Source organism: Pleurodeles waltl, chromosome 2_2, assembly GCF_031143425.1.
Source record: "Pleurodeles waltl isolate 20211129_DDA chromosome 2_2, aPleWal1.hap1.20221129, whole genome shotgun sequence".
Taxonomy (NCBI): Eukaryota; Metazoa; Chordata; class Amphibia; order Caudata; family Salamandridae; genus Pleurodeles; species Pleurodeles waltl.
The window spans coordinates 231,483,479-231,503,650 of record NC_090439.1 but is presented as its reverse complement, the minus strand read 5'-3'; the positions used below and the strand labels follow the sequence as shown (position 1 = coordinate 231,503,650).

Here is a 20,172-nt window from a genome sequence, read left to right as displayed (position 1 = left end):
CGCCGACTTTCCGCTGCCCTTGAGAATCCTCCATGGCGGCAGAGCGCGCTCTGCCGCCATGGGGATTCTGACACCCCCTACCGCCATCCTGTTCCTGGCGGTTCTCCCGGTAGGCGGTAGGGGGTGCCGCGGGGCCCCTGGGGGCCCCTGCAGTGCCCATGCCAATAGCATGGTCACTGCAGGGGCCCCTGTAAGAGGGTCCCAAAAAGAATTTCAGTGTCTGCCTAGCAGACACTGAAATTCGCGACGGGTGCAACTGCACCCGTCGCACCTTCCCACTGCGCCGGCTCAATTCTGAGCCGGCGTCCTCGTGGGAAGGGTGTTTCCCGCTGGGCTGGCGGGCGGACTTTCGGCGGTCACCCGCCAGCCCAGTGGGAAACCCAGAATGACCGCCGCGGTCTTTTGACCACGGTACGGTCTTCTGGCGGTTCCCGCTTGGCGGGCGGCTCAGAATCACCCCCTATGTGAGCTGGTCTGACAATTAGCCAGGTCTACTTTGGGTTTTGAGTCCGGACCTTGTATAATGTGTTTTAATAGGATAGCCCAGCGTGGTTCTTGGTACATCTGAAGTTCACAACCCACCAATAATATGACGAGGCTATGCCCCTGTCAGAAGTGAGGGCAAAAGTTTAGATATCTAATTGTGTCCTGCAGGAGAAGTGAGCAGTGTTCCAAGCACTGGTGCCCCTAACTCTATGGCCTGAAGGAGTGTGTCTGGCCTCAGCGGTGAGAGCGCAAGCCTAGATCTCTTGGCATGTCCCACACTGTGGGAGAAGATGATGCCTTTTCAAGTGCAGGTCCACTACAATTTCAGGATCATACTGCTCCCATGGAATCTTGCAAGATTCTCTTGCAAAAAAAGTACCTAGCAACAGAGGAAACATTTATTCTTCTCTGTATGCATGGCCACTGAAATTATGTGAATCTGTGGTCATGACCCCTGTTGGGTCTTGGGCCCTAGGCCCACATGCAGCACATGGCCAGGGAGTATGCAACTGTCCCCTTGCCCTTTTATTGGCAGGTTTACCTGATCAGTGATGCCTGTGAGGGATGGGTGTGGGGTAAGTGTAATAGGCCAGCCCTCACGGAGTGGTTGATGACACTGGGCCCAGTTCCACCAGGCGCAGGTCTGCACTCTGTGAAACTGCTGCAAGCACAGGGGCCAGGACTGCATGTATGAGTCCAGCATGACCCTCACCGGACGCCTGTAGTACCACGGGATGAGCAGACACCGCTTCAGTTTATTATATGCTTGCAAACATCTGTTCATTATAAAAGCCACTGCGATTGTCATTGCAAGATGGGTTGATATAGTGCTTTCTGAGCTTAGCCTGTTTTCTAGAACTCCAAGCATTGTCAGCTTTCAGAATAGAGATACAGTGAAAGAACTGAACTGGCAAGGAAATATCACAGTTTAATCACGTAGGGATGGATTAGTACCTAGGTTTGTGGATTTTACAGCAGTGAAGGTCCAAAAACTAGACAATCATGATACTAACAATTATAGATGCATAAACACACCTGCACTACTTTTTTACAATTGCAAGTTTTACCACAGTTGAGTGAGTGGCAGTGTAAATGATATGTGTTTTTATTAAATAACTGAAAAGTACACATTTTATCGATCCTTGCTGCATGAACGGCTGTGTTGGCCACAATGAGATTCAAACATATGACCTTTCGGTTGTCCTTAGGAAGTAGTACAATGTGCTAGCCAAATATATCTGCTGAAGAATAGCAGAAAGCGTAAAGGCACCCACTACAGCAACCTGTTTGTATGAAGCAGGTCTCTGTTCTTCTGGTAAGAAGGGTAGGGTGGTTAATACTCGCTGCAGATATCTACCTATGTGCAATCAGCTGATCAAAGGTCATAAAATGTCATGAAATGTTAACGTCTGTGCTGCTAATCATTGTGAATGGTGCATGTCCCACACTATGATCCAAGTATCATATCTTAGCGGGTTCATGTGCTTGTTGCTCTCATTCATGTGTATCTTGCAGATCACGAGCTGTATATTTGAATTTATGGAGAGCTAAATCAAACTTTCATTTTTGATTTCAATATGAGTATTAGTAAGTTTGAAAGCAAATACCATCCACTAAAAGTGGCAAAAATATTGTGCGACAAGAATTTCTATTTGTCCAGATTGAAACCTTAAACAAATTAGACCAGAAGAAATGAGTTGTTGCTGTTTTGATTTACCTGATGTCAGTGCAGGAAGGTGGAGCACAGACTCTTGCAGGTCCTCTGAGAGCAATGAGGACTATTACAGAATTTGAATGGCAGCCAATCTATTTACCTAGCAGAGTCCCGGTACCCCTCCTCGGAGCTCCAGTTCGGAGTGGGGACTGGTACAGAGAGATGTTTGTCAAATTAAGTTGCAGTTTGCCCATTGTGAACAGGAGAAGGAGGGGATACACAACAAGAGAGATGGCCTCTCGTCACCTGCTTTCAAGGTGAGGCCACATCCATTCACCTACTGTCTCTAGGGGGGCCACACCCACTCCTGGAAGGAAAAGTCGGGCCCCCCTTGCCTCACGCAATAAATACATTTCTGTTCTTGGGGTGAAATCGCCAGCGGGCTCCAGCCTAGCTGAAGAAGCTGCGAACTTGTTCTTTATTGGTTTTGTAGCACAAAGTCCAGGCTGAGAGGGGCCCTTCCAGGTCTTGGCAATCGTGGGGCCTATTAGGGCCTTACAATACACCCCAGGGCAGTAGAGGGTGAATAGTGAGTTATTGGCCGCAATCAAGGCTCTTGAAATTGCACAAGCTATTTTCCTAGTGCTCTTATATTTCACTATTGTTAGGTCCGGCGCTAGACAAGAAAATTTGTTTTTAATAAAACCACGTGTAGTATGTCTACTTTCAGAGGCTTTCAGTTAGCCTTCTTCATCCACTGGTCTTCTGCAGTGTCATTCCCATTTTGCTTCCATCCACCTCAGCATACAGAAAGGGGCAGCCCACTTAAGGCTCTGGCGTCCCTTCCTGGGAATGACAGCATTCCACCCTTGAACAATGTGCGCATGCTCAACACACATAAAATATGAAATAATTCCTGTGTATTATCCATGTCCTATAAGTGCAACATTTTACAAATGCACCGGTCATGGATGGATGGAAAGCCATATATTTTGTCCACAAAGTGTAAACAGCCGAGATTCAAAACAAGTTTTGGTAAATAAAAAAACTGGTAACAAATCACTGCAATGAGAATGTTCCAGCCCATCATTCAATACATTCTTCTCCAACAACACATTCAAAGCTAGCCTCAAAGGCCACCTCCTCAAGCATCATGACTCACTATCGAGCCCAGGACTGTCAAACAGCTACACATGTGCTTCTAATCTACGATGTTCTATCAACTACAAAGGTGGCTGATCTGTTTAGACCACGCTTGATAAAATTAATTCTGTCAGCTTCAAATTAACTATTTTGCAGGTACTGTTAATTAGGTCTATTTGTGTATGTTACTTGGCTGATGTGAGGAGCATCAATTTGCAAAATGTAATAAACATTTCCATGTAATTGTTTGTTTGCCGTCTTCATCTTTACTTACCAAGCCTTGGCATGTTGAAAGTGCTACCGATGAGTTCTCCTGCGCCCGCAAGGAACCTTGGTAAAAGCAGAACTCCTCACTTGGGAACACCTGCATGTTTTTTGTGCGATTCTTCCCCAGTGTCTGTATTAAAAATCCAGGTGCCAATAGACCATCAGAAAGTTTTAACTCCAAGTGAAAATCTTGACCAAATCCATGGATTCGAAAGTGAACCTGGTTGCTTTCTAAGCTCTGAGTAGATCTTTTCATTCTTTGATGGTGAGCAATTTCATGTGAGATGTGGTCTCCAGTGCTATCCACCTCTTGAACAACCACGATTTCATATTCTGTGAAAGAAGGAGAAGAACAAGGTAAAAAAGAGAGTACCCTCGAAAGATAGCTGGATAATATGATTTTTGCAGCTGCAGTATACAGTTAAAATTATACAATTAGGTTTAGGATCTCATCAAGAGGTGGTTGGCAATAGGAACACCGCTGAAAATCTGCAGGGTTACCAAACACCAACATCTAGGTTTTTCCACCGTACATAGAGGTGGGGAAATTGCTTTGTTTTCGAAGGTAAAGCCACACCAGCCTCAATATTGAGAACCCTTTGTACTGCTCTCGACTATCACACACTATGGCATTCATGGATAGACTGCTTAAACATCACACAGCCCTGAAATGAGGCAGTAGTCTACAGTCAACAGCAAAATTCCTCAATAGGTATGAATATTGTATTCTTCACAAGCACAAATCAGACAGCAAGCAATTCCACAGTTCAGAGCCACCAGCACCAACAATAAAGGCTATTAGTAAGTAAATAACAGTTATTCATATAGTGCTTCACCTCTTAATGTAGCCAAAGCTGGAAACAGCCAGACTGGTGGGGAACAAAGAGACTTAGCTAGACTACCCTCGGGATTACAAGTCAGGTGGAGCATTAAATTGCACTAAATTCGGGTGCGAGACCACTCCACCTGATCACAGCTGGTGTTTCCATACCCTAGGGAACTGATTTTATTAGCCTGTAATTCCAGCAAGCAGAACCGCATGAACCTTTGGCTGCAAAAGCAGTCAAGTCGCGCTCCTCTCTAACTAATTACTCTAGCAAGGGGGAACATTTAATACAACCCTATCTGAACTGAGTTCCCCTTACCTCCACCTTAGTTTACCTACCCACACTGCCCCCACATAAGTCCCTGTCCACATATAGCACTTGCTTACAGCAGATGGTAAATGTGTATGTCATACCCCTTAGAAAAAGGGTATAACACACAGTGCAGAATAAGCACAGTATTTCCATAGTCACACTGTTATTTCCCTTTCCAAGAGTTTTAATCCATCACTGCATGCAGGGCTTAATTTGTGCTTGTTGTAACCGGTGCTAAGCACCGGCACTTATTTTTGAGGCTAAGTCTACTGTCTCAAGCATTTGCTGCAAGCAAAAGACACATTTGGGAAAGAAGGAGGAAGAGAAACACGAAAAAGCTTCACAATGGGAGAAAGCAGAATGCTGCAAGCGTCAGGTGAAGGGACAGGGAGGGGTTTCAAATGGATTGAAGAGGCCCGAGATGACTTCAGGATTACGCTGCCTCAGTACTCCCTGTTTGCACATTTAAGTGCAGCAGCAGCGTGTTTAAGAAGGCTTTGAGCACCGGCATCTTTTTATTTACAAATTAAGCACTGACTGCATGGTACTGCTGGGGTGTTGCCCAATGTAACGGTAATTATGCGCACAAACTCATCAAATATTCCAAGTTGCCCCTACAAGTGACCCAACAGCTGTGGCACATGCTACAGCATAATCACTGCATACTTGGAACTGGAAAATTATGATTACAACCTAAAGGAGGCAAAGAGTTTGCTCTGTAGGTGGTTAAAGAGGAAAGCCTCACACCCTCACATTAATTGCCCACAATATTGTTGGTCCTCATGTGAATGCCTGCTGTGTATGAAACCTCAGATCATGGGCCCAGTCTCCTATCTAATATATAGAAAAACAGTCAGTGCTACAGAAATATTTGAGATATAGCATGTCAGATCACATCTCATTGATCAATGTTTATAGGGCTGTGCGTATACGCTTCAGTTTACACTGGTAGAAAGCAGAGCCCTCCACTCCTATAATATCTACCACCATTATGTAATGTGTATGCCAGGCCTTGATATAATTGCTTGACTAGCAATAAGGAGAGTATGTTCTATAACGTCTAGAGCTGCCTACTCTGGAGCTGGGGAACCAGGGTCGAGTTTCTGTATTGGCTAAACATCTTGTGATTCTGAGTGAATCACTTAGGCCCATATTTAAAGGAAAATGATGAAGCGTGACGGTGTGCCAAAATTGGCAGCACGCGCCCCGTCATTTTCACAATGCAGGGATGCACATTATTTAATTGAATGTGTTGTCCCCTGTGCTGGTGCTAAATTTTGCTGCTAGCGCCAATGTAGGCATCCTTGCACTATCATGCAAGGATGTCTGCTTTGAGGGTTTGATTGTTTATGTGTGGGAAGGTGTCCCTTCCTGCATATAAACAATCACTAATGGCGAGTTGGCACTTCTGTGTGTGCTGCAGAGTGCAGCAAATACAGAAGTGCCATGAGTCATTTTGAAATGATTGTTTATGTGCAGTAAGGGACACCTTCCCACACATAAACAATCATGTCTTTCATTTTGCTCTTTCTATGCATGCTGCACCCTGGGGTGGCGTTAGATTTTGGCGCTGCCTCATGTTTACGAAAACTCGTAAATCTGAGGCAGCATCAAAATGCAATGGGTGTTGCTGTGGCAAGCCCACAGCAACACTCATTGCACGCTCCTTCCACGCAAAGGGCTGGGTGTGAAGGGGTCATAGTTACAAGGTGGCGTTAAGCCACAAAAAGTGGCTTAACGCCACCTTGTAAATACGGCACAGAGCATAGCGCCACCAGAGCGTCACATAAAGTGATGCTCCAGTGGCATTAGGGGCTCATAAATATGCCCCTTAGTCTCCTTGTGCCTACCAAAAATGAATGCGTCCTTGTGTAACGTGACTGCTGCTCATGTAAAGCACTCCAATGCCTTCGGGTCGAATTTGTACTATATAAAAACTGAAAAAATATGAGTTTTAAACTTTAACAATGTATTGACAATACACCATTATATTTGAAGCTCACTACCCCCCTCCGAGAACCATACTGCTGACTATACTGTTGTCAACAGGTGCATGGATTGAGATCACAAGAAGCCTGAATACAGCAGACACAGAATTTGAACTAATAATCCCAAAAAGATACACTGATGCACAGATGCGCTGATGCAGTTGTTTTGTAGTCCAACAACTCGGGCTACACCAATAGGCACATTCAATGTGCGACCAATACAACAATGTTCACTTTCAGCACATTCAAGGACTTCTGAAATGATATAAATATTGAATTTTTGCCTTGAGAAAACTCAAGGGCATAAATGTGGAACTGAAACATTTTTCAGCTGTTGTCACATCATTGCGAAGTAATAAACAAACACATAAGGAATCTTTGATAGAACTGAATTCTTGATAATTCCTTTTTGACTACAAGAAATTGTACAGTATCATGACAGTTTCTACTCTGAATAACATGCATCAACTGGGCTAATGGTCTTACCCCGTCAACTGTCTTTGACACGTCTACCTTCAAGATGGTTCCAGGAGCCATCCTAGAACTGTTGTCAGTTCATACCTCCTCACAGTCAACAGGGAAATGAAACTGCCCTTTCAATGAGAGATGCACGGAGGCTTACCTCACTGAGAATACTACGGGAATATTTATACTTGTTTTATGCTGGATTTGCGTCATTTTTTATGCAAATTCAGTGCAAAACTAACTCCATATTTATAATTTGGCGCTAGACCCGTCTAGCACCAAATTTATGGAGTCAAAGTCATTTTTTGGACGTGGAAACCTACTTTGCATCAATGAAATGCAAAGTAGGCGTTCCTGTGCAAAAAATGAGTCTATGGCCTTAGCGCAATATTTATCTCCTATGCTAAAATCACGCATGGGAGGGAGGAGGGGTAAAAAATGGTGCAAAGCTTGCTTTGCACCATTTTTTAAGGCCTGGGTCAGGGCAGACATTAGGGGACCTGTGGGCCTATTTCCATGGTGGAACACCATGAAATAATCCCACAGGTGCCCTTCACAGGCCCCTGGGACACACCCACCCACACCAGAGGGACAGCAGAGGATGGGGGACACCATCCCAGGTAAGTATAGGTAAGTACAGGTAAGTAATTCTTTTTTTTAAGTTCCTTTGGGAGCCCTGAAATGGGCCTCCCTACATGGCACTGGGTGCAATGTCATGCCTAGGGGTTCCTGGTCTCCTGTGCTGGCCTTTGGGGTGGTTGGCATGACTCCTGTCTTTTCTAAGACAGCAGTCTTGTGGTATGGATGGTTTTGCATCAGAAAATGACTCTAGGCAGGTAAGAGTCTTTTTTTTTTACTCTAACCAGCCGAACGTCATTTTTTGGTGCAAAACCCCCTTCTTCCATACACCCAGCCCAACCTGATTAACGTAATTTTTTTTTTTACGCTAGCCTACCCTTTGCACCGGCTTGCACCATTCCATAAATATGGTACCTGGCTGGTGCACAGAAATGGTGCAAGCCGGTGCTAAACTTTTTGGTGCAAAACAGTGTTAGTGCAGTTTTGCACCAAAAAGTATAGATCAGGGCCCACGTTCCTCCAAAACCGGGAGCTCAGTAATTTCCAAGATCCTGTATTTATCGTAGATTTTCTCTTCATAAAAAAAAAAACAATTAAATTATTTTTCCACAGACCTTGGCTTTTAAGGCCTTTTGAAGAACGCCTTTTGGTTATTTAAGTAGTTCTGCTTGCACTCAAACATTTTTCAGGCACGTTTTAAAAAGCTGAAAGTGCGATGTGTGGGCTGGGCGAGGGAGAGGGACTATTGCACGATAGGACCGGGGGTTAAAGGCTAGCTGTATGGTGCATTTCGACTTTCGGATCACGATGCGTTATTCACCTGAGCACACACAGCCTGTCGGCCCTGGAGGCCATTTACAGCAGAAACCTTGGCACAGGTTCTTTTTTAGCACTTACGACATGGCTTGATTACATGACGCTTACCGTAGTTAAATGGGAGTGACGGCACATTAATGGCCTTTGTTATCCCTTACTAACACTAAAGGCTGCCAGCGCCAGCCCTTACAAATGATTAATGGTTCCGTAACAAACGGCTTTCGCCAACCTCCCTCTGAGGTTCTCCCTGTGGTGATTAATAAGGTCCCGCTTCACTTTGGCGCTTCTTCCCCTTGGTATGCCTCAAGCCTCTGTGTACTTTGCCAGCCCTCTGGGCCCATAACTATAAATTGTGCGCCACTGTTGGGGCGATGACAAGGGGGTACCGCTGAAAGCGGCGAAAGGAAACTGGGGCCAGACCACCATGACAAGTAAGAATTATGACAGGACAGGCCACTGTATTTTTTATGTCATTAATGAAAGCTGAATTATGCATTTGTAGTTTGATATGCTCTATGTTGATCTGTGTATGCGTTAAAAATAATAAACCAAGCACTCAACCAGCGAGTAATATAGTCCTTTGAGCAAATATGTTTGTGTCTCACATGAATGGAATGATAAATCCACCATACTGTACAATTTACGCCATTACTTACGAGCATACATTTTGTAATTGTTTTCAGTGGTGTTTATAGGGCATAATAGGATTATTGATCAATTAAGTTCAAGTTATCATCACTTGCCTTGTCCTTAGTCGACCCTACCACAGCATGGAATGACATCCTTGGTGTGCGTCTACTTTTACCTCTTTGTTCTGTTTCATGCTATATAGTGTTTATGCATTTTGAAGGATAATAATAAAATGTTGAAATAAATAATGTAGAGAATTAATGTACATGTTTGAAAATGTGCCCTCGGAGAGTGGTCATCAAGATTCACAAATGTACTAATAAAATGAATAACGTATGAAATGTAGAAAAATGTATTAAAACAATGTAGTAGTATGTCATATTGAGATATATAATGTGTGTTTTGCATTATATTGTAGAGATAACTTAGCCGAAGTTATGTCCTGATTTTGCCAGACCTCATGCAGAAGCTGAATTATTATTGTGATGTAGAGAAGCTAATGTGCTGAACTGACCCTGAACTGCTTATGGTTTAATAAAATCTGCTCAGCAAAAATCCTATGCGTGAACTGACGGACAGGAGATGATGGAATCATAAATGTATCAAGGACTGGGTAAAGCAGACAAACTGTACTTTCCCAGGACTCAAACAATGGAGACACTGACAGGAGAAAAAGATGCAACATTTTTGATACCTGATGAGCCGGATGATGAGGACATCGTACAGTGAACCAATCGACACCTTGAGAACTGTGTAATACTAGAATTCATAGATTTGAAAAACTAAGATCATTGGATAGAGTCATAACTGGTGAATAATTGACCAATTAGGAATTGGGGGATAGTCTTGGTGACTTTGGTATAATGCCGTGACAGAGGGAAAAATCTTCAGACCTTATTCCGAAATTGATGTGATATTGGGGGAGAAGAGATTCAAGCTTCTGTCACTGTGCTCATGCTCTTTAGAGCCTGTTGCGATGCTGATCTATTGGTGATCTGAAGACGAAGTCTGACTTTGTTGCTGATCCACACCGTGGATATGTAACTATGACAATGTGACTGAACTCTTGTGCCTTTTCTTTCTAAGTACCAACTGCACTGTCTAAATAGTTTTTCTCTTAAGCTAGATGTTTTTTCCAAATTTATATTCTAAACTGTTTTTGCATGAAGTCCCATATGCTAATGCTAATCAGGGTTAGGTAGGGCTCCTATTCTGAGACATTGACATAAACGGTGGCAAATTATTGACAGACTGATTTGCTGAACTCTGCTACTCATGTTAACATATTCATCGTTATTGGTTCATGTTGAGGCATTAGAACGCATGTTTTCTCAAGTTCCGATTAGATTATGTTATTGATGCTCACTAATGAGTTAATCTTGAGTGCATTTGAATAAAGTTTGAATTAATCTCATGACTTAGTACTCTAACTAATAGGGAAATAAAATTGTTAGAACAGATACTGAGTTGTGGTTTTTCATGAATATTGACGATATTGACTACGAAATAATGTTTTGCTTATTGGTTTGAGTATTGATTATTGATGCACATCGATTACACCATAGCTAGAACACTCCATGCGAATCAAAAGGTTCATTGACCTATACGCATCCCCTTGTAAGTTTACTTACTAAGGACCAGGCACGCTAGCAAAGGCTATGTGAACCTGGTTGCTCAGTCAACAAATTCAACACCTTTGTCTTTTTTTTGTACCATCGGAATACCTTTGGTAACACTTCAAAATGTATTCCTACATATATATGATTTTGTCACTGATTGCAAGCTTTGAAAAACAAACCATGACGGTTTAAAAACAAATTAAATTTGGGCTGGTATGCCACATACAAATACCATTACAATTGGCGATCCATGGTTACATTTTTCAGTTATATAAAATGTGTTCATTCAATACTAGGGTGGTTACTCATCCCACTCTAGTGCTTTAATGCAGAGCAAGGAGGTATACCAAGTAAGGGCCTATCACCAATATTCAGAGCTGAAGCCCAGAATTTTCAATTTTAGGCTGGTTCGGGTATAGAGAATTGCAGTTATCCAAAGCAAGGCCGTGGATACCAAAATTCTCAAACCCACACTGAGATTTAAAGTTTAAGAGTGGCCATGCCTCCTCAGTCAAGTCTGTCAGGGAGTTCTGATGACACAGGAGGTAAAGCAGATTGCACGGTCGAAAGCCAGTTGGAGAAGAGGCTATAAGTCCTGCTGTTTCAAAGAAAGGTAGAAATCTGTATATTGACTTCTTTTTCTGATGTTTGCAGGAAGTAGAAGAAGAGAAATAGTCCTATAGTTTCTAAGAATGAAAGGGTCAGCAGAAGACTCTTTGAATAGTGGGACTAAGAGAGCTTGCTTCCAGATAGAGGGCTTGTTGGCACAAGACAGCAAAATGTTACACAAAGAAGTTAGCATTGAGGCGACGTCCTGCACACTTCTGTGAAGAATTTAAGGGGGCAAGCATCTAGAAGGCTTGCTTTGTGATGTTGTCTGCCATGTACATGCTACATGTTACATGTGCTCCTCCTCAGCCCAATGGAATGGGTTTAAAAGGTGAAAAACATTGGAGTGATCAGTGTGCTCTGGGGTTGCCTATATTCGTACCACCACTGTGCAAGAAAGCAACATTGCAAATGTGCCTCCAGTGCAGTTTGCCAATGTGTCATCATTAGGGGTGTGCAAAATGTGCGTAATTTGCTTTCATGTAACTAATGGAAATTTCAGCAAAATTGTGCAAATTACGTGCAATTACATGAAGTGCAAATCTACCATTTTGCACAATATTTTTGTGTAAAATGTATTATTGCACCAATTTTTGGAGTGAGGATGCATTTAAATAAAACACAGTGAACAAGAGCCACACGTGTTCTGTTGTTCAGGTGTGCTTGTAGTAAATTTTTACCACGAATGGTACATTTTGCTGTACATTTTTACCAGTAATGCACTATGATGGAAAGTGACACGTAACAAGTTTAACATGAAATTACACAAATTACACGAGCGTAATTTAAGTTTCAGGCAGACTCAACCATCATATGCTCCCTGTTCAGCAGACATTGCACATGAGCTGCCTCTGGGTTGGTGGAAAACAATCCCATGTCATGAATCAATTGAGCCTGGAGTCACTTAGAGCACTATGGTGTTCACAAGGATGTCTGTAAACCTGTAATCTAGGATTTCAATTGTTGGCATATACAGCAGCGGATGATGGTAAGGCAGTTTGTAGAACTAAAGCAATCTGGTAAGAAGACCAGTATTTCACATAAAGATTATTAATAATGGAAATAGGATTCTATGGTATCTGTGGATTCTTATCATAGACCCCATCAATAAATGAGTTAGACGTGTCTTGTATGATAGCAACCCGTTTGTTTGGGCTGTCTTTTTAGCCTGCCATCATTATTCAGTCTTATGGACAAGAGAGATATTTTTGTACTGAGAAGCAGGATGGCACCACATTTTTTTCAAAGAGTGCAGTCGCGTGGCGACCAGGTAAGTGCAACATGAATATTCAAGTATATACAGGAACACATTTGTTCCTGTAAGTATTTTGCACTGTGCAAAGTGTACTGTATTTCTGGCTAAAATTCGAGCACATCCGATGTTCCTCATACAACACATTTCATTGACAAAATGGCAGGTGCTGGAAAGTGTATTACAAATTCACAGATATCATCCGTGAAGAGAGGGGCACCCTCTTTGTGAAATGACTTCCAAAACTTTTTTGCCACAATGGAGGACAGCTCTTACTTTGAAAGACAAGGGGCCTCATTTACAAGAATCTGACGCATGGGATCCGATGCACCAGATTTCTTTCGCTGCCCTGCGGCCCCCTAAAGACACCATGGTAGCACTATATTTACTATACAGAGCTCCATAGTGCACATTTTCCACAGATGCGTAAGAAATTCAGGCACATCTGTGGCGCTAAAGTCACGCATTGCTGGACAAGCGTAAAAAAATATGCTACTCCAGCAATGCATAGAACGCTCCCATTTTAGAAAGCCTTGAATCCGTTTAACTCCTGCTCTGAGCAGAACCACACCATAAAATGTTATAGATTTCACTGCGCCAGTTCTGAGTGGCTTTTAAGAGGTGAATGCCTATCTTGCATACATTATACCTGGCACAGGTATAATGTGGTGCAAGGATTTACAAACTGGCACAATGGTTCCTTTGCACCAGTTTGTAAATGTGGTGCACTGTAGGGGACTCCTTAGCGCCACCACTGAATCAGAAAAATGATGCAGCAGTGATGCTAGGGGCTTGTAAATAAGCCCCAAGGTCTTTCACATCTATCGCACCACATACCTCACTTAATTCCACAGTCAACCTCTCTGTGACGTTTGCTGTCAAAGTGGTACCGTATGTGTGCGTGGTTCCTCATCTGGAGCAGGTTGAATATGGTACTAGTGTTCTGGGGTTCTTTCTGGTCCTTTCTGGTAGGGGACCTCTCATAGCAGTTCGAGACAGACAGTTCCCATGAGGAGCAGGGTCAGTGTTGATTTGCATAAGATGGGTCTTTGTCTAAAAAGGAACGGGGGTGAAATTTGATGGATTGGAGTGCAGCCCAGCGATTTTCCGTGGCTGCGACGAATTCAAGAGTCCCATCCATCACCTTGTTGTTGCTAGTGTTTTGTCGGCCACAGAGTTGCTACTGGAATACTGTGCACTGATTCAGTTATGACTGGTTACTGCTGCAGGTGTAGGTTAAGGTGTTGCACTGACAGGTTGTAAACTATGAGGTCTTGCAAAAAGAATGTACACAGGATAGCCATAAAACGCATGAATTGTTGTGGATGTTATGGTTGGAATTTGAATGTGTGCTTGTTCTTCTGCCCCGCAAAGTCTGCCTTTCTGGGAACAACTTGCTATCAACTGATGTGCAGCCTTTTGACAGTTTTCTTTTATGAGAAGGAGAAGGTGGAACACACTTTATATTATTTTTCTCACAGTCATGAAAGTCTACCTCCGCAGAACTGGAATCACTGGAAAATATTGAGGAGATGCAAGGTGGTGAGACATTGTACTCCTCTAAAATGGAAAGGTCTCCGTCAACTTAAATTACTTGTATACTGTACTATGCTAAACCCTCATAGAGCCCTTATGGACAATCGCCCACTTTAGATACTGTGTACTATGCATCCTGACTGAGGAGTTCCCACTGAACATGGGGAGGCCAGGGCTTTTCACTTTTTCTGTGGTGGCTTATGACCTTGATAACTTATGACCTTGATTACTTTTAATTTTAAGTCTATGGAGAAAAAGCAGCACCCCAGCGAACATTTGGGCCTCCCACAATGCCAAGAGGCAGACAGCTGTCATCTACCTTGTCCACTGCATATATATGCTGCTATTGAAAATGGGGCAGCTTTCTTCTATGCAGTTCTTCATACTACAGTGATGCATACTAGGCCTTTGAATACTTGAAGAGCACCTGATGCTAGCTGCCACATACATTCCATTAGCACACAAGTGTAGTGAAGGAGTGACAATGCACAAAGATCTCAAATATTTGCTCCCTGGCCCCTGGGAAAAATAAGAGAGCATTGATGGTTAAATAATGAGTACTACAGACATTGAAAAATCAAGGACTTTGTGAGGAAATGGGAAGGCCATACGATTTTCGTAATCCCGTTCCCTTGGAAAAGTCTAGGGAGCAACCAAAGTGTAGATGAAGGCTCTAGGACTTATGACTTTGCTCTCCATTTGCTGGTCGAGCATGGAAAAGCTAACAAGACGTTTTGCTCTCTAGTCGTGCATACTTCGGCAAAAGACTGAGATTATCTTGTTAACCCTGAAAGGTCCAAGGCAGGCTAAGGAGGGGTTAGAACTAGGAGGCAAAGCTATGTTTCATGAGTGGAGCAGGATAGCAGCAATGGGGCTCTGGTAGCAAGGGTTTGCCTTCCCTTACATTGGGTCAGGCTTGGGTGCCCATTTTTTAGGCCCTTTTATAGTGCCTCTTTTCTCTTATGACTCATTGGTTGTTTTTATGACTCATATTTCCTTTTATCCCAGGTTAAGAGGCTGGAGAAGCTATTTTATTTCTTTTTGTTATCCGTGAGGTGTGTGGACCATGCAGTATGGCACTATGAATTAGAAAGACAGGTTTTAGGACTTTCCTATCATACTTGTCTCTTTTGACCTCTCTGATAGAAACTTGTATTAACAGGCTAGAGTGGCCTCTTCATTTGTTGGGTAATATTGTGAATTTTCAAGAAAAGGGAGTCAAAGATATTAGTGGGTGTGGAAAAAAATATCATTTTCCACTGAATATTTTGCAAAATATAGAAACTTCACATTTCGTGAAGGTGTACAAGTGTTCCATACTTCGCAAAACCTTGCCTCTAATCGAATATTCTTGAAAGCAATTTTTTTAAAGTATAATTGTCCTGCAAAGAGAGGTTTTACAAAACAAGTTTTGCTGATTGGATTTCTTTTAACAAAACCTATTTAAGCAGGAGGTTTTCAAACAATCTACATTTTGCAACCTTTGAAAAGTTTGCAAAGTTTTGAAAATATTTGTCGGAATTTGCATTGAAAAAAACTTCACATCTTCAGTCAGCAGCCATTAAAAAACGCTTTTTCTATGGACTAAGTAAAAGGATCTGTTACCGATTCTGTAATAAATATTGCAAGTCTACATGATAGATATTTCATGTACGGATACGTTTAAACTTTATGAGTGTTTCACCTTTGAATTAGGTTTAGATACACCTAAGGATAATGTTGCCTAATTTGCTCATCCGTTGTAATTGTATTTTTAATGCATGACTTCTGGTCTGCTACAATTCCACTAAGTTTCCTAAAGTTGGCCAGGAAAAGAACACACAAAGAACAAAGCCTTTGACTGCTCTGTTCCTTGGCACCGTGTCTTGTGGTTCATTTGATTGCCAAGCAGGATAATAATTGCCACAAAAGAGCTGTTCAGCAATCCATTAATTGGAAAAATCTGGCATATTTAATGATTTTTATAGCGATTCATTAGAAATGTGGGCCTGGTGTTTTATTAGACTGGGCATGTGTAGGGCGGAGTACATTTGTAATAATATACAGGCATCGGGGGATAGTATTAAAGCATGCTTTATGTAATAGCGAGAACAAGAAAATTGATCCTACTGCCTCTATTCTTTAGTCTGAGTGGTAATAGAGCATCCCTCTATCCTGAAATGATGCTGTTATTCATGTATAGAGTTTCTTTTTTCACAACGTACACATTAAAACATAACTGGAAGCAAAATGTTATGCTGAACAAGTCTCTGGAATTTAGGGAAAATACAAAACGTTATAAAGTTAATTAAATATTAAAAAGCAAGAATTACTATTCAATTCATTGTCCACAGCTCTTAATACCTCAAGTGCTCAGTCTTGTATGCAACTAATGCCCTTTAAGGGGAAATTAGGGAGGCATTGGTGTAGTACATAACCTACGTAACCTACCTGTAAGACCTGACATCTTTTGCCGTGGTCTCCCATGACTTTTAGCTTTCTGACCTCCTGTTTTGACTGTGTGCTGAACTTTGTTATTTCTGGCTTTAGGATTATGTGCACTTTTTCACTGCTGACCACTGTTAAAGTGCACGGGTTCTGTGTCCAAAATGTGATATACTGGGTCTGTCCATGATTAGCATATTTGATTTACAGATGAGTCCCTAGGGAAGTGTACTATGTGTGCCCAGGGCCTACAAATCAAGTGCTACAAGTGGACCTGCAACACCAACTGTGCCACCCACTTCAGTAGCCTCTCATACGTGTCTCAGGCCTGCCACTGAACACCCTATGTGTGCTGTTTTAAACTGCCATTTCGACCTGGCAAGTGTACCCCCTTGCCAGGCACAAACCTTCCTTTTTATTACATGTACGTCACCCCTAAAGTAGGCCCTAGTTAGCCCCTAGGGCAGGGTGCAGTGTATTTAAAAAGTTGGATATGTACCTTTAAGTTTAACATGTCGAGATAGTGATAAACTCTTAAATTCGTTTTTCACTACTGCAAGGACTATTTATCCCATAGGCTAACATCAGAGTTAACCTAAACCATCTTTTATGTATAATTTCCAATTGGGAAAAGACAGAAAAGTGGAGTTCCGGTGTCTCTGGACTCACAATTTAAAAACACATCTTTTGGTAAAGGTGGTTTTTAAATTGCACGTCTGAAAATGTCACTTTTAGAAAGTTTGCATTTTCTTACTTTAACCATTCTGTGCCTGAACCTGTCTCTGAATACATGTCTGAGTTTGAGTGACAGCTACACTTGTGCGTTCTCTCTAGACAGCCACAACACAGGGAGGGCTGAGTGTGACAGGGGATACATCTGCATTCATCTGCACATTGATAGTATTCCTGGGCAGGGAAAGGGAGAGATATTGCACACTTACATCTGAATAGGTTGTGTCCTGCCCTCACTCAAAGGGCTGATGCACCCCTTAATGGGAGAATGGAGCCAGGGTTGCGTTTAAATAGATCCTTCTGCACTTCAGAGAATTCCATTGAAGTCACCACTACCTCAAAGGCCTTTTTGGGTATAAGCACTGGACCTCTGACATTATATACTCAGAACACTTTTGGACAGAGGACATTCGGCCATCAAGAAGGACTGCTGTGCTGCCAGGAGGGACTGCAACTTTGCTGTTCTCTTTGCTGTGTTGTCATGCTGTCTACTGCTTCTTGTCTGGGAGTGAGAGGAATGGGCTTAACTCTCTACATCCTGCAATCTAAAGTTTCTCTAAGGATCTGACTGAGCTTGCCTCTGGTTTCTGAAGTCTCAGAGGCACTGAAGCCTTCACCTGCATCATGCTACCAGCACCTGGGCTCCTCTGCTGTGAGTCCTGCTCTGCCAAGTGGTGCAAAATCCAGTCCTGGGCCCTTGGAGGTGAGTGTGGTGCTGCAACTCAAAAACTGATGTATTGACACAGGCGCGCCAATTGGAACTGATGCATCAAACCTGGCGCATCCCCCTGCAGAAATGACGCCTCACCACTGCCAGCACCGATGCGGGGACACCTCTCACTGTTGTGTTGCTCAACGACCCTGACTTACAACGCAACCCGACTTAATCAACGCAGCACCAACACACTGGAACTGGTGCACATTGCTTCTGATCATCGACACAGCAGTGACGATGCCCGATCAGAAAACGATGCATCACCTGCAATAGCGAGGCATCCCCTATTTTGGATCAACGCATCGTCCCAAGTATCGACGTAACCGAGGTACTGTCAGAGGGTCTGCCTGACTTCTGTACTGGACTCGCGCTCCATTGCGGTCGGACTGAACTCTTGGATTTGCCCCTGTCCAGCGTGACTAGATAGTCCCGGTTGGAGCTTTTGACTTCTAAGCACTGCGTTTTGATTTGATTTATAAAAATCCATAACTTGACTTGCGTATGTTGCATTTTTTTCATTTTGGTCATGTTTAACTCAGTTAAATATTGGCTATTTTTCTAAACTGGTGTGGAGTCATTTGTGGTGTGTTCACTGTGTTACTCTGTGTGTTCACAAATACTGTATACATTGCCTTTTTAGTTTAGTCTGACTGCTCTGTGCCAAGCTACCAGAGGGTGAGCACAGGTAAACGTTTAGTGTGTATTTAACTAGCCCTGACTAGGATTGTGGTCCCTACTTGGATGGAGTGCAAACCTCTGCCAACTAGAGACCCAATTTGTAACACTACGCTACTGACAATTACATGAGTTACACTCACACCTGAAAATATAAGAAATAGAAGGAAGTGGTATCTTGCACCACTACCTGCTCCCGATGGAGAGCCCGCCAGACATAATTCACAAAGAGGAAGTTGTCCAATGGGCAACATGTTCCCTTTGGTGAATCAGATACTAGACAATCTCAAGTGTCGGTTTCTGAACAATGGTCTGTGATGGTAGTTGTGATCACAAATCAGTGATACATTTCATCACAAACTGCCATTGTCAATACCTGTCCCTTCCCAGTTCCTCCTAATTTTGATTTGCAAGGAGTTAGAATACGCTTTTTGCATGTGGAAAGTCTTTTCTGACTTGCTAAACGTCTTTGATACATTGCATGCTTGCACTTTGTGATCACAAACCTCGAGATGTTGCAACCCCTAAAATGCAATAGCACATCAAGCTCTAGAACCAGAAAGACCTGACTCATGGGGCAGATAGAAGATTTCACCTAAAGAAACTAGAAGCATTTCTTAGTGTATATGTAAGGTGTAGTGACTATCATAATGACTATAAATTTCCTAACATGATAACTCTGTCTGGATCATAGGAGATGGTCACAAATATCTTGATAGATAACCACTCTCTAGGTGCAACTCCCCCCCCATATAGAACCATATAAATGCACACATGAAAGACCTCAATGCTCATGCCCTCATTACTTTCATAATATACAGGGACATGAGTTGCATTCTTAATTTGTACAACATTGGGCATATTGAAGGAACTCAAGCATTTTCATCACGTTTTCTGGGAATAACCATTGTATCCATGATCATCTAACAGCATGCCTGCATATATAATAATAATAACAATAATAATAATAATAATGTATTTATTTCATGATTAATTAAAATCATTGCAAACGTGAACGAGTTGACATTAAATTACAGCCATAAACAAAACCAAAAAATGGCAGTTTGATCTTGTACCAATGCAAGATACTGATATGGTAAAAAAACAGAGACCATGCAGCTAAAGTGGAATTGTAGATGAAATGTATCAAGGGCGAGACCTACAATTAATAGCTAAAATGTTAAAATAAAAGCATATGGGAGCATACAATTCTATGTAGACAGCAAGGACCGATGTGCAAAGTTACCAGCATTTGTAGTCTTTCCACAAGTAAAAAACAAGAAACAGTTCAAATCAGTTAATCAAAAATAGAACATGCTGTTTAGCAGCTAAAAGTTTGGGATCAAAAAGCCATACAACTGTAGTATTCTATACTGACTATAAGTGCAAACGTGCAAAGTCTGCAATATTTAGGCTCTTAATACAGATGGCAGCGACCATTAT

At 42.4% G+C, this 20,172-nt stretch overlaps 1 protein-coding gene across 1 annotated transcript in view; it reads right to left on the bottom strand.

The window, feature by feature from the left end:
* ADAMTS16 (ADAM metallopeptidase with thrombospondin type 1 motif 16) overlaps positions 1–20,172 on the bottom strand; it is a 757,015-nt gene that overhangs the window by 723,022 nt on the left and 13,821 nt on the right. The window contains exon 3 of the mRNA XM_069219698.1: positions 3,558–3,883. Within this exon, the coding sequence (XP_069075799.1) occupies positions 3,558–3,883 (326 nt within the window). The remainder of the gene's footprint in view (positions 1–3,557; positions 3,884–20,172) is intronic.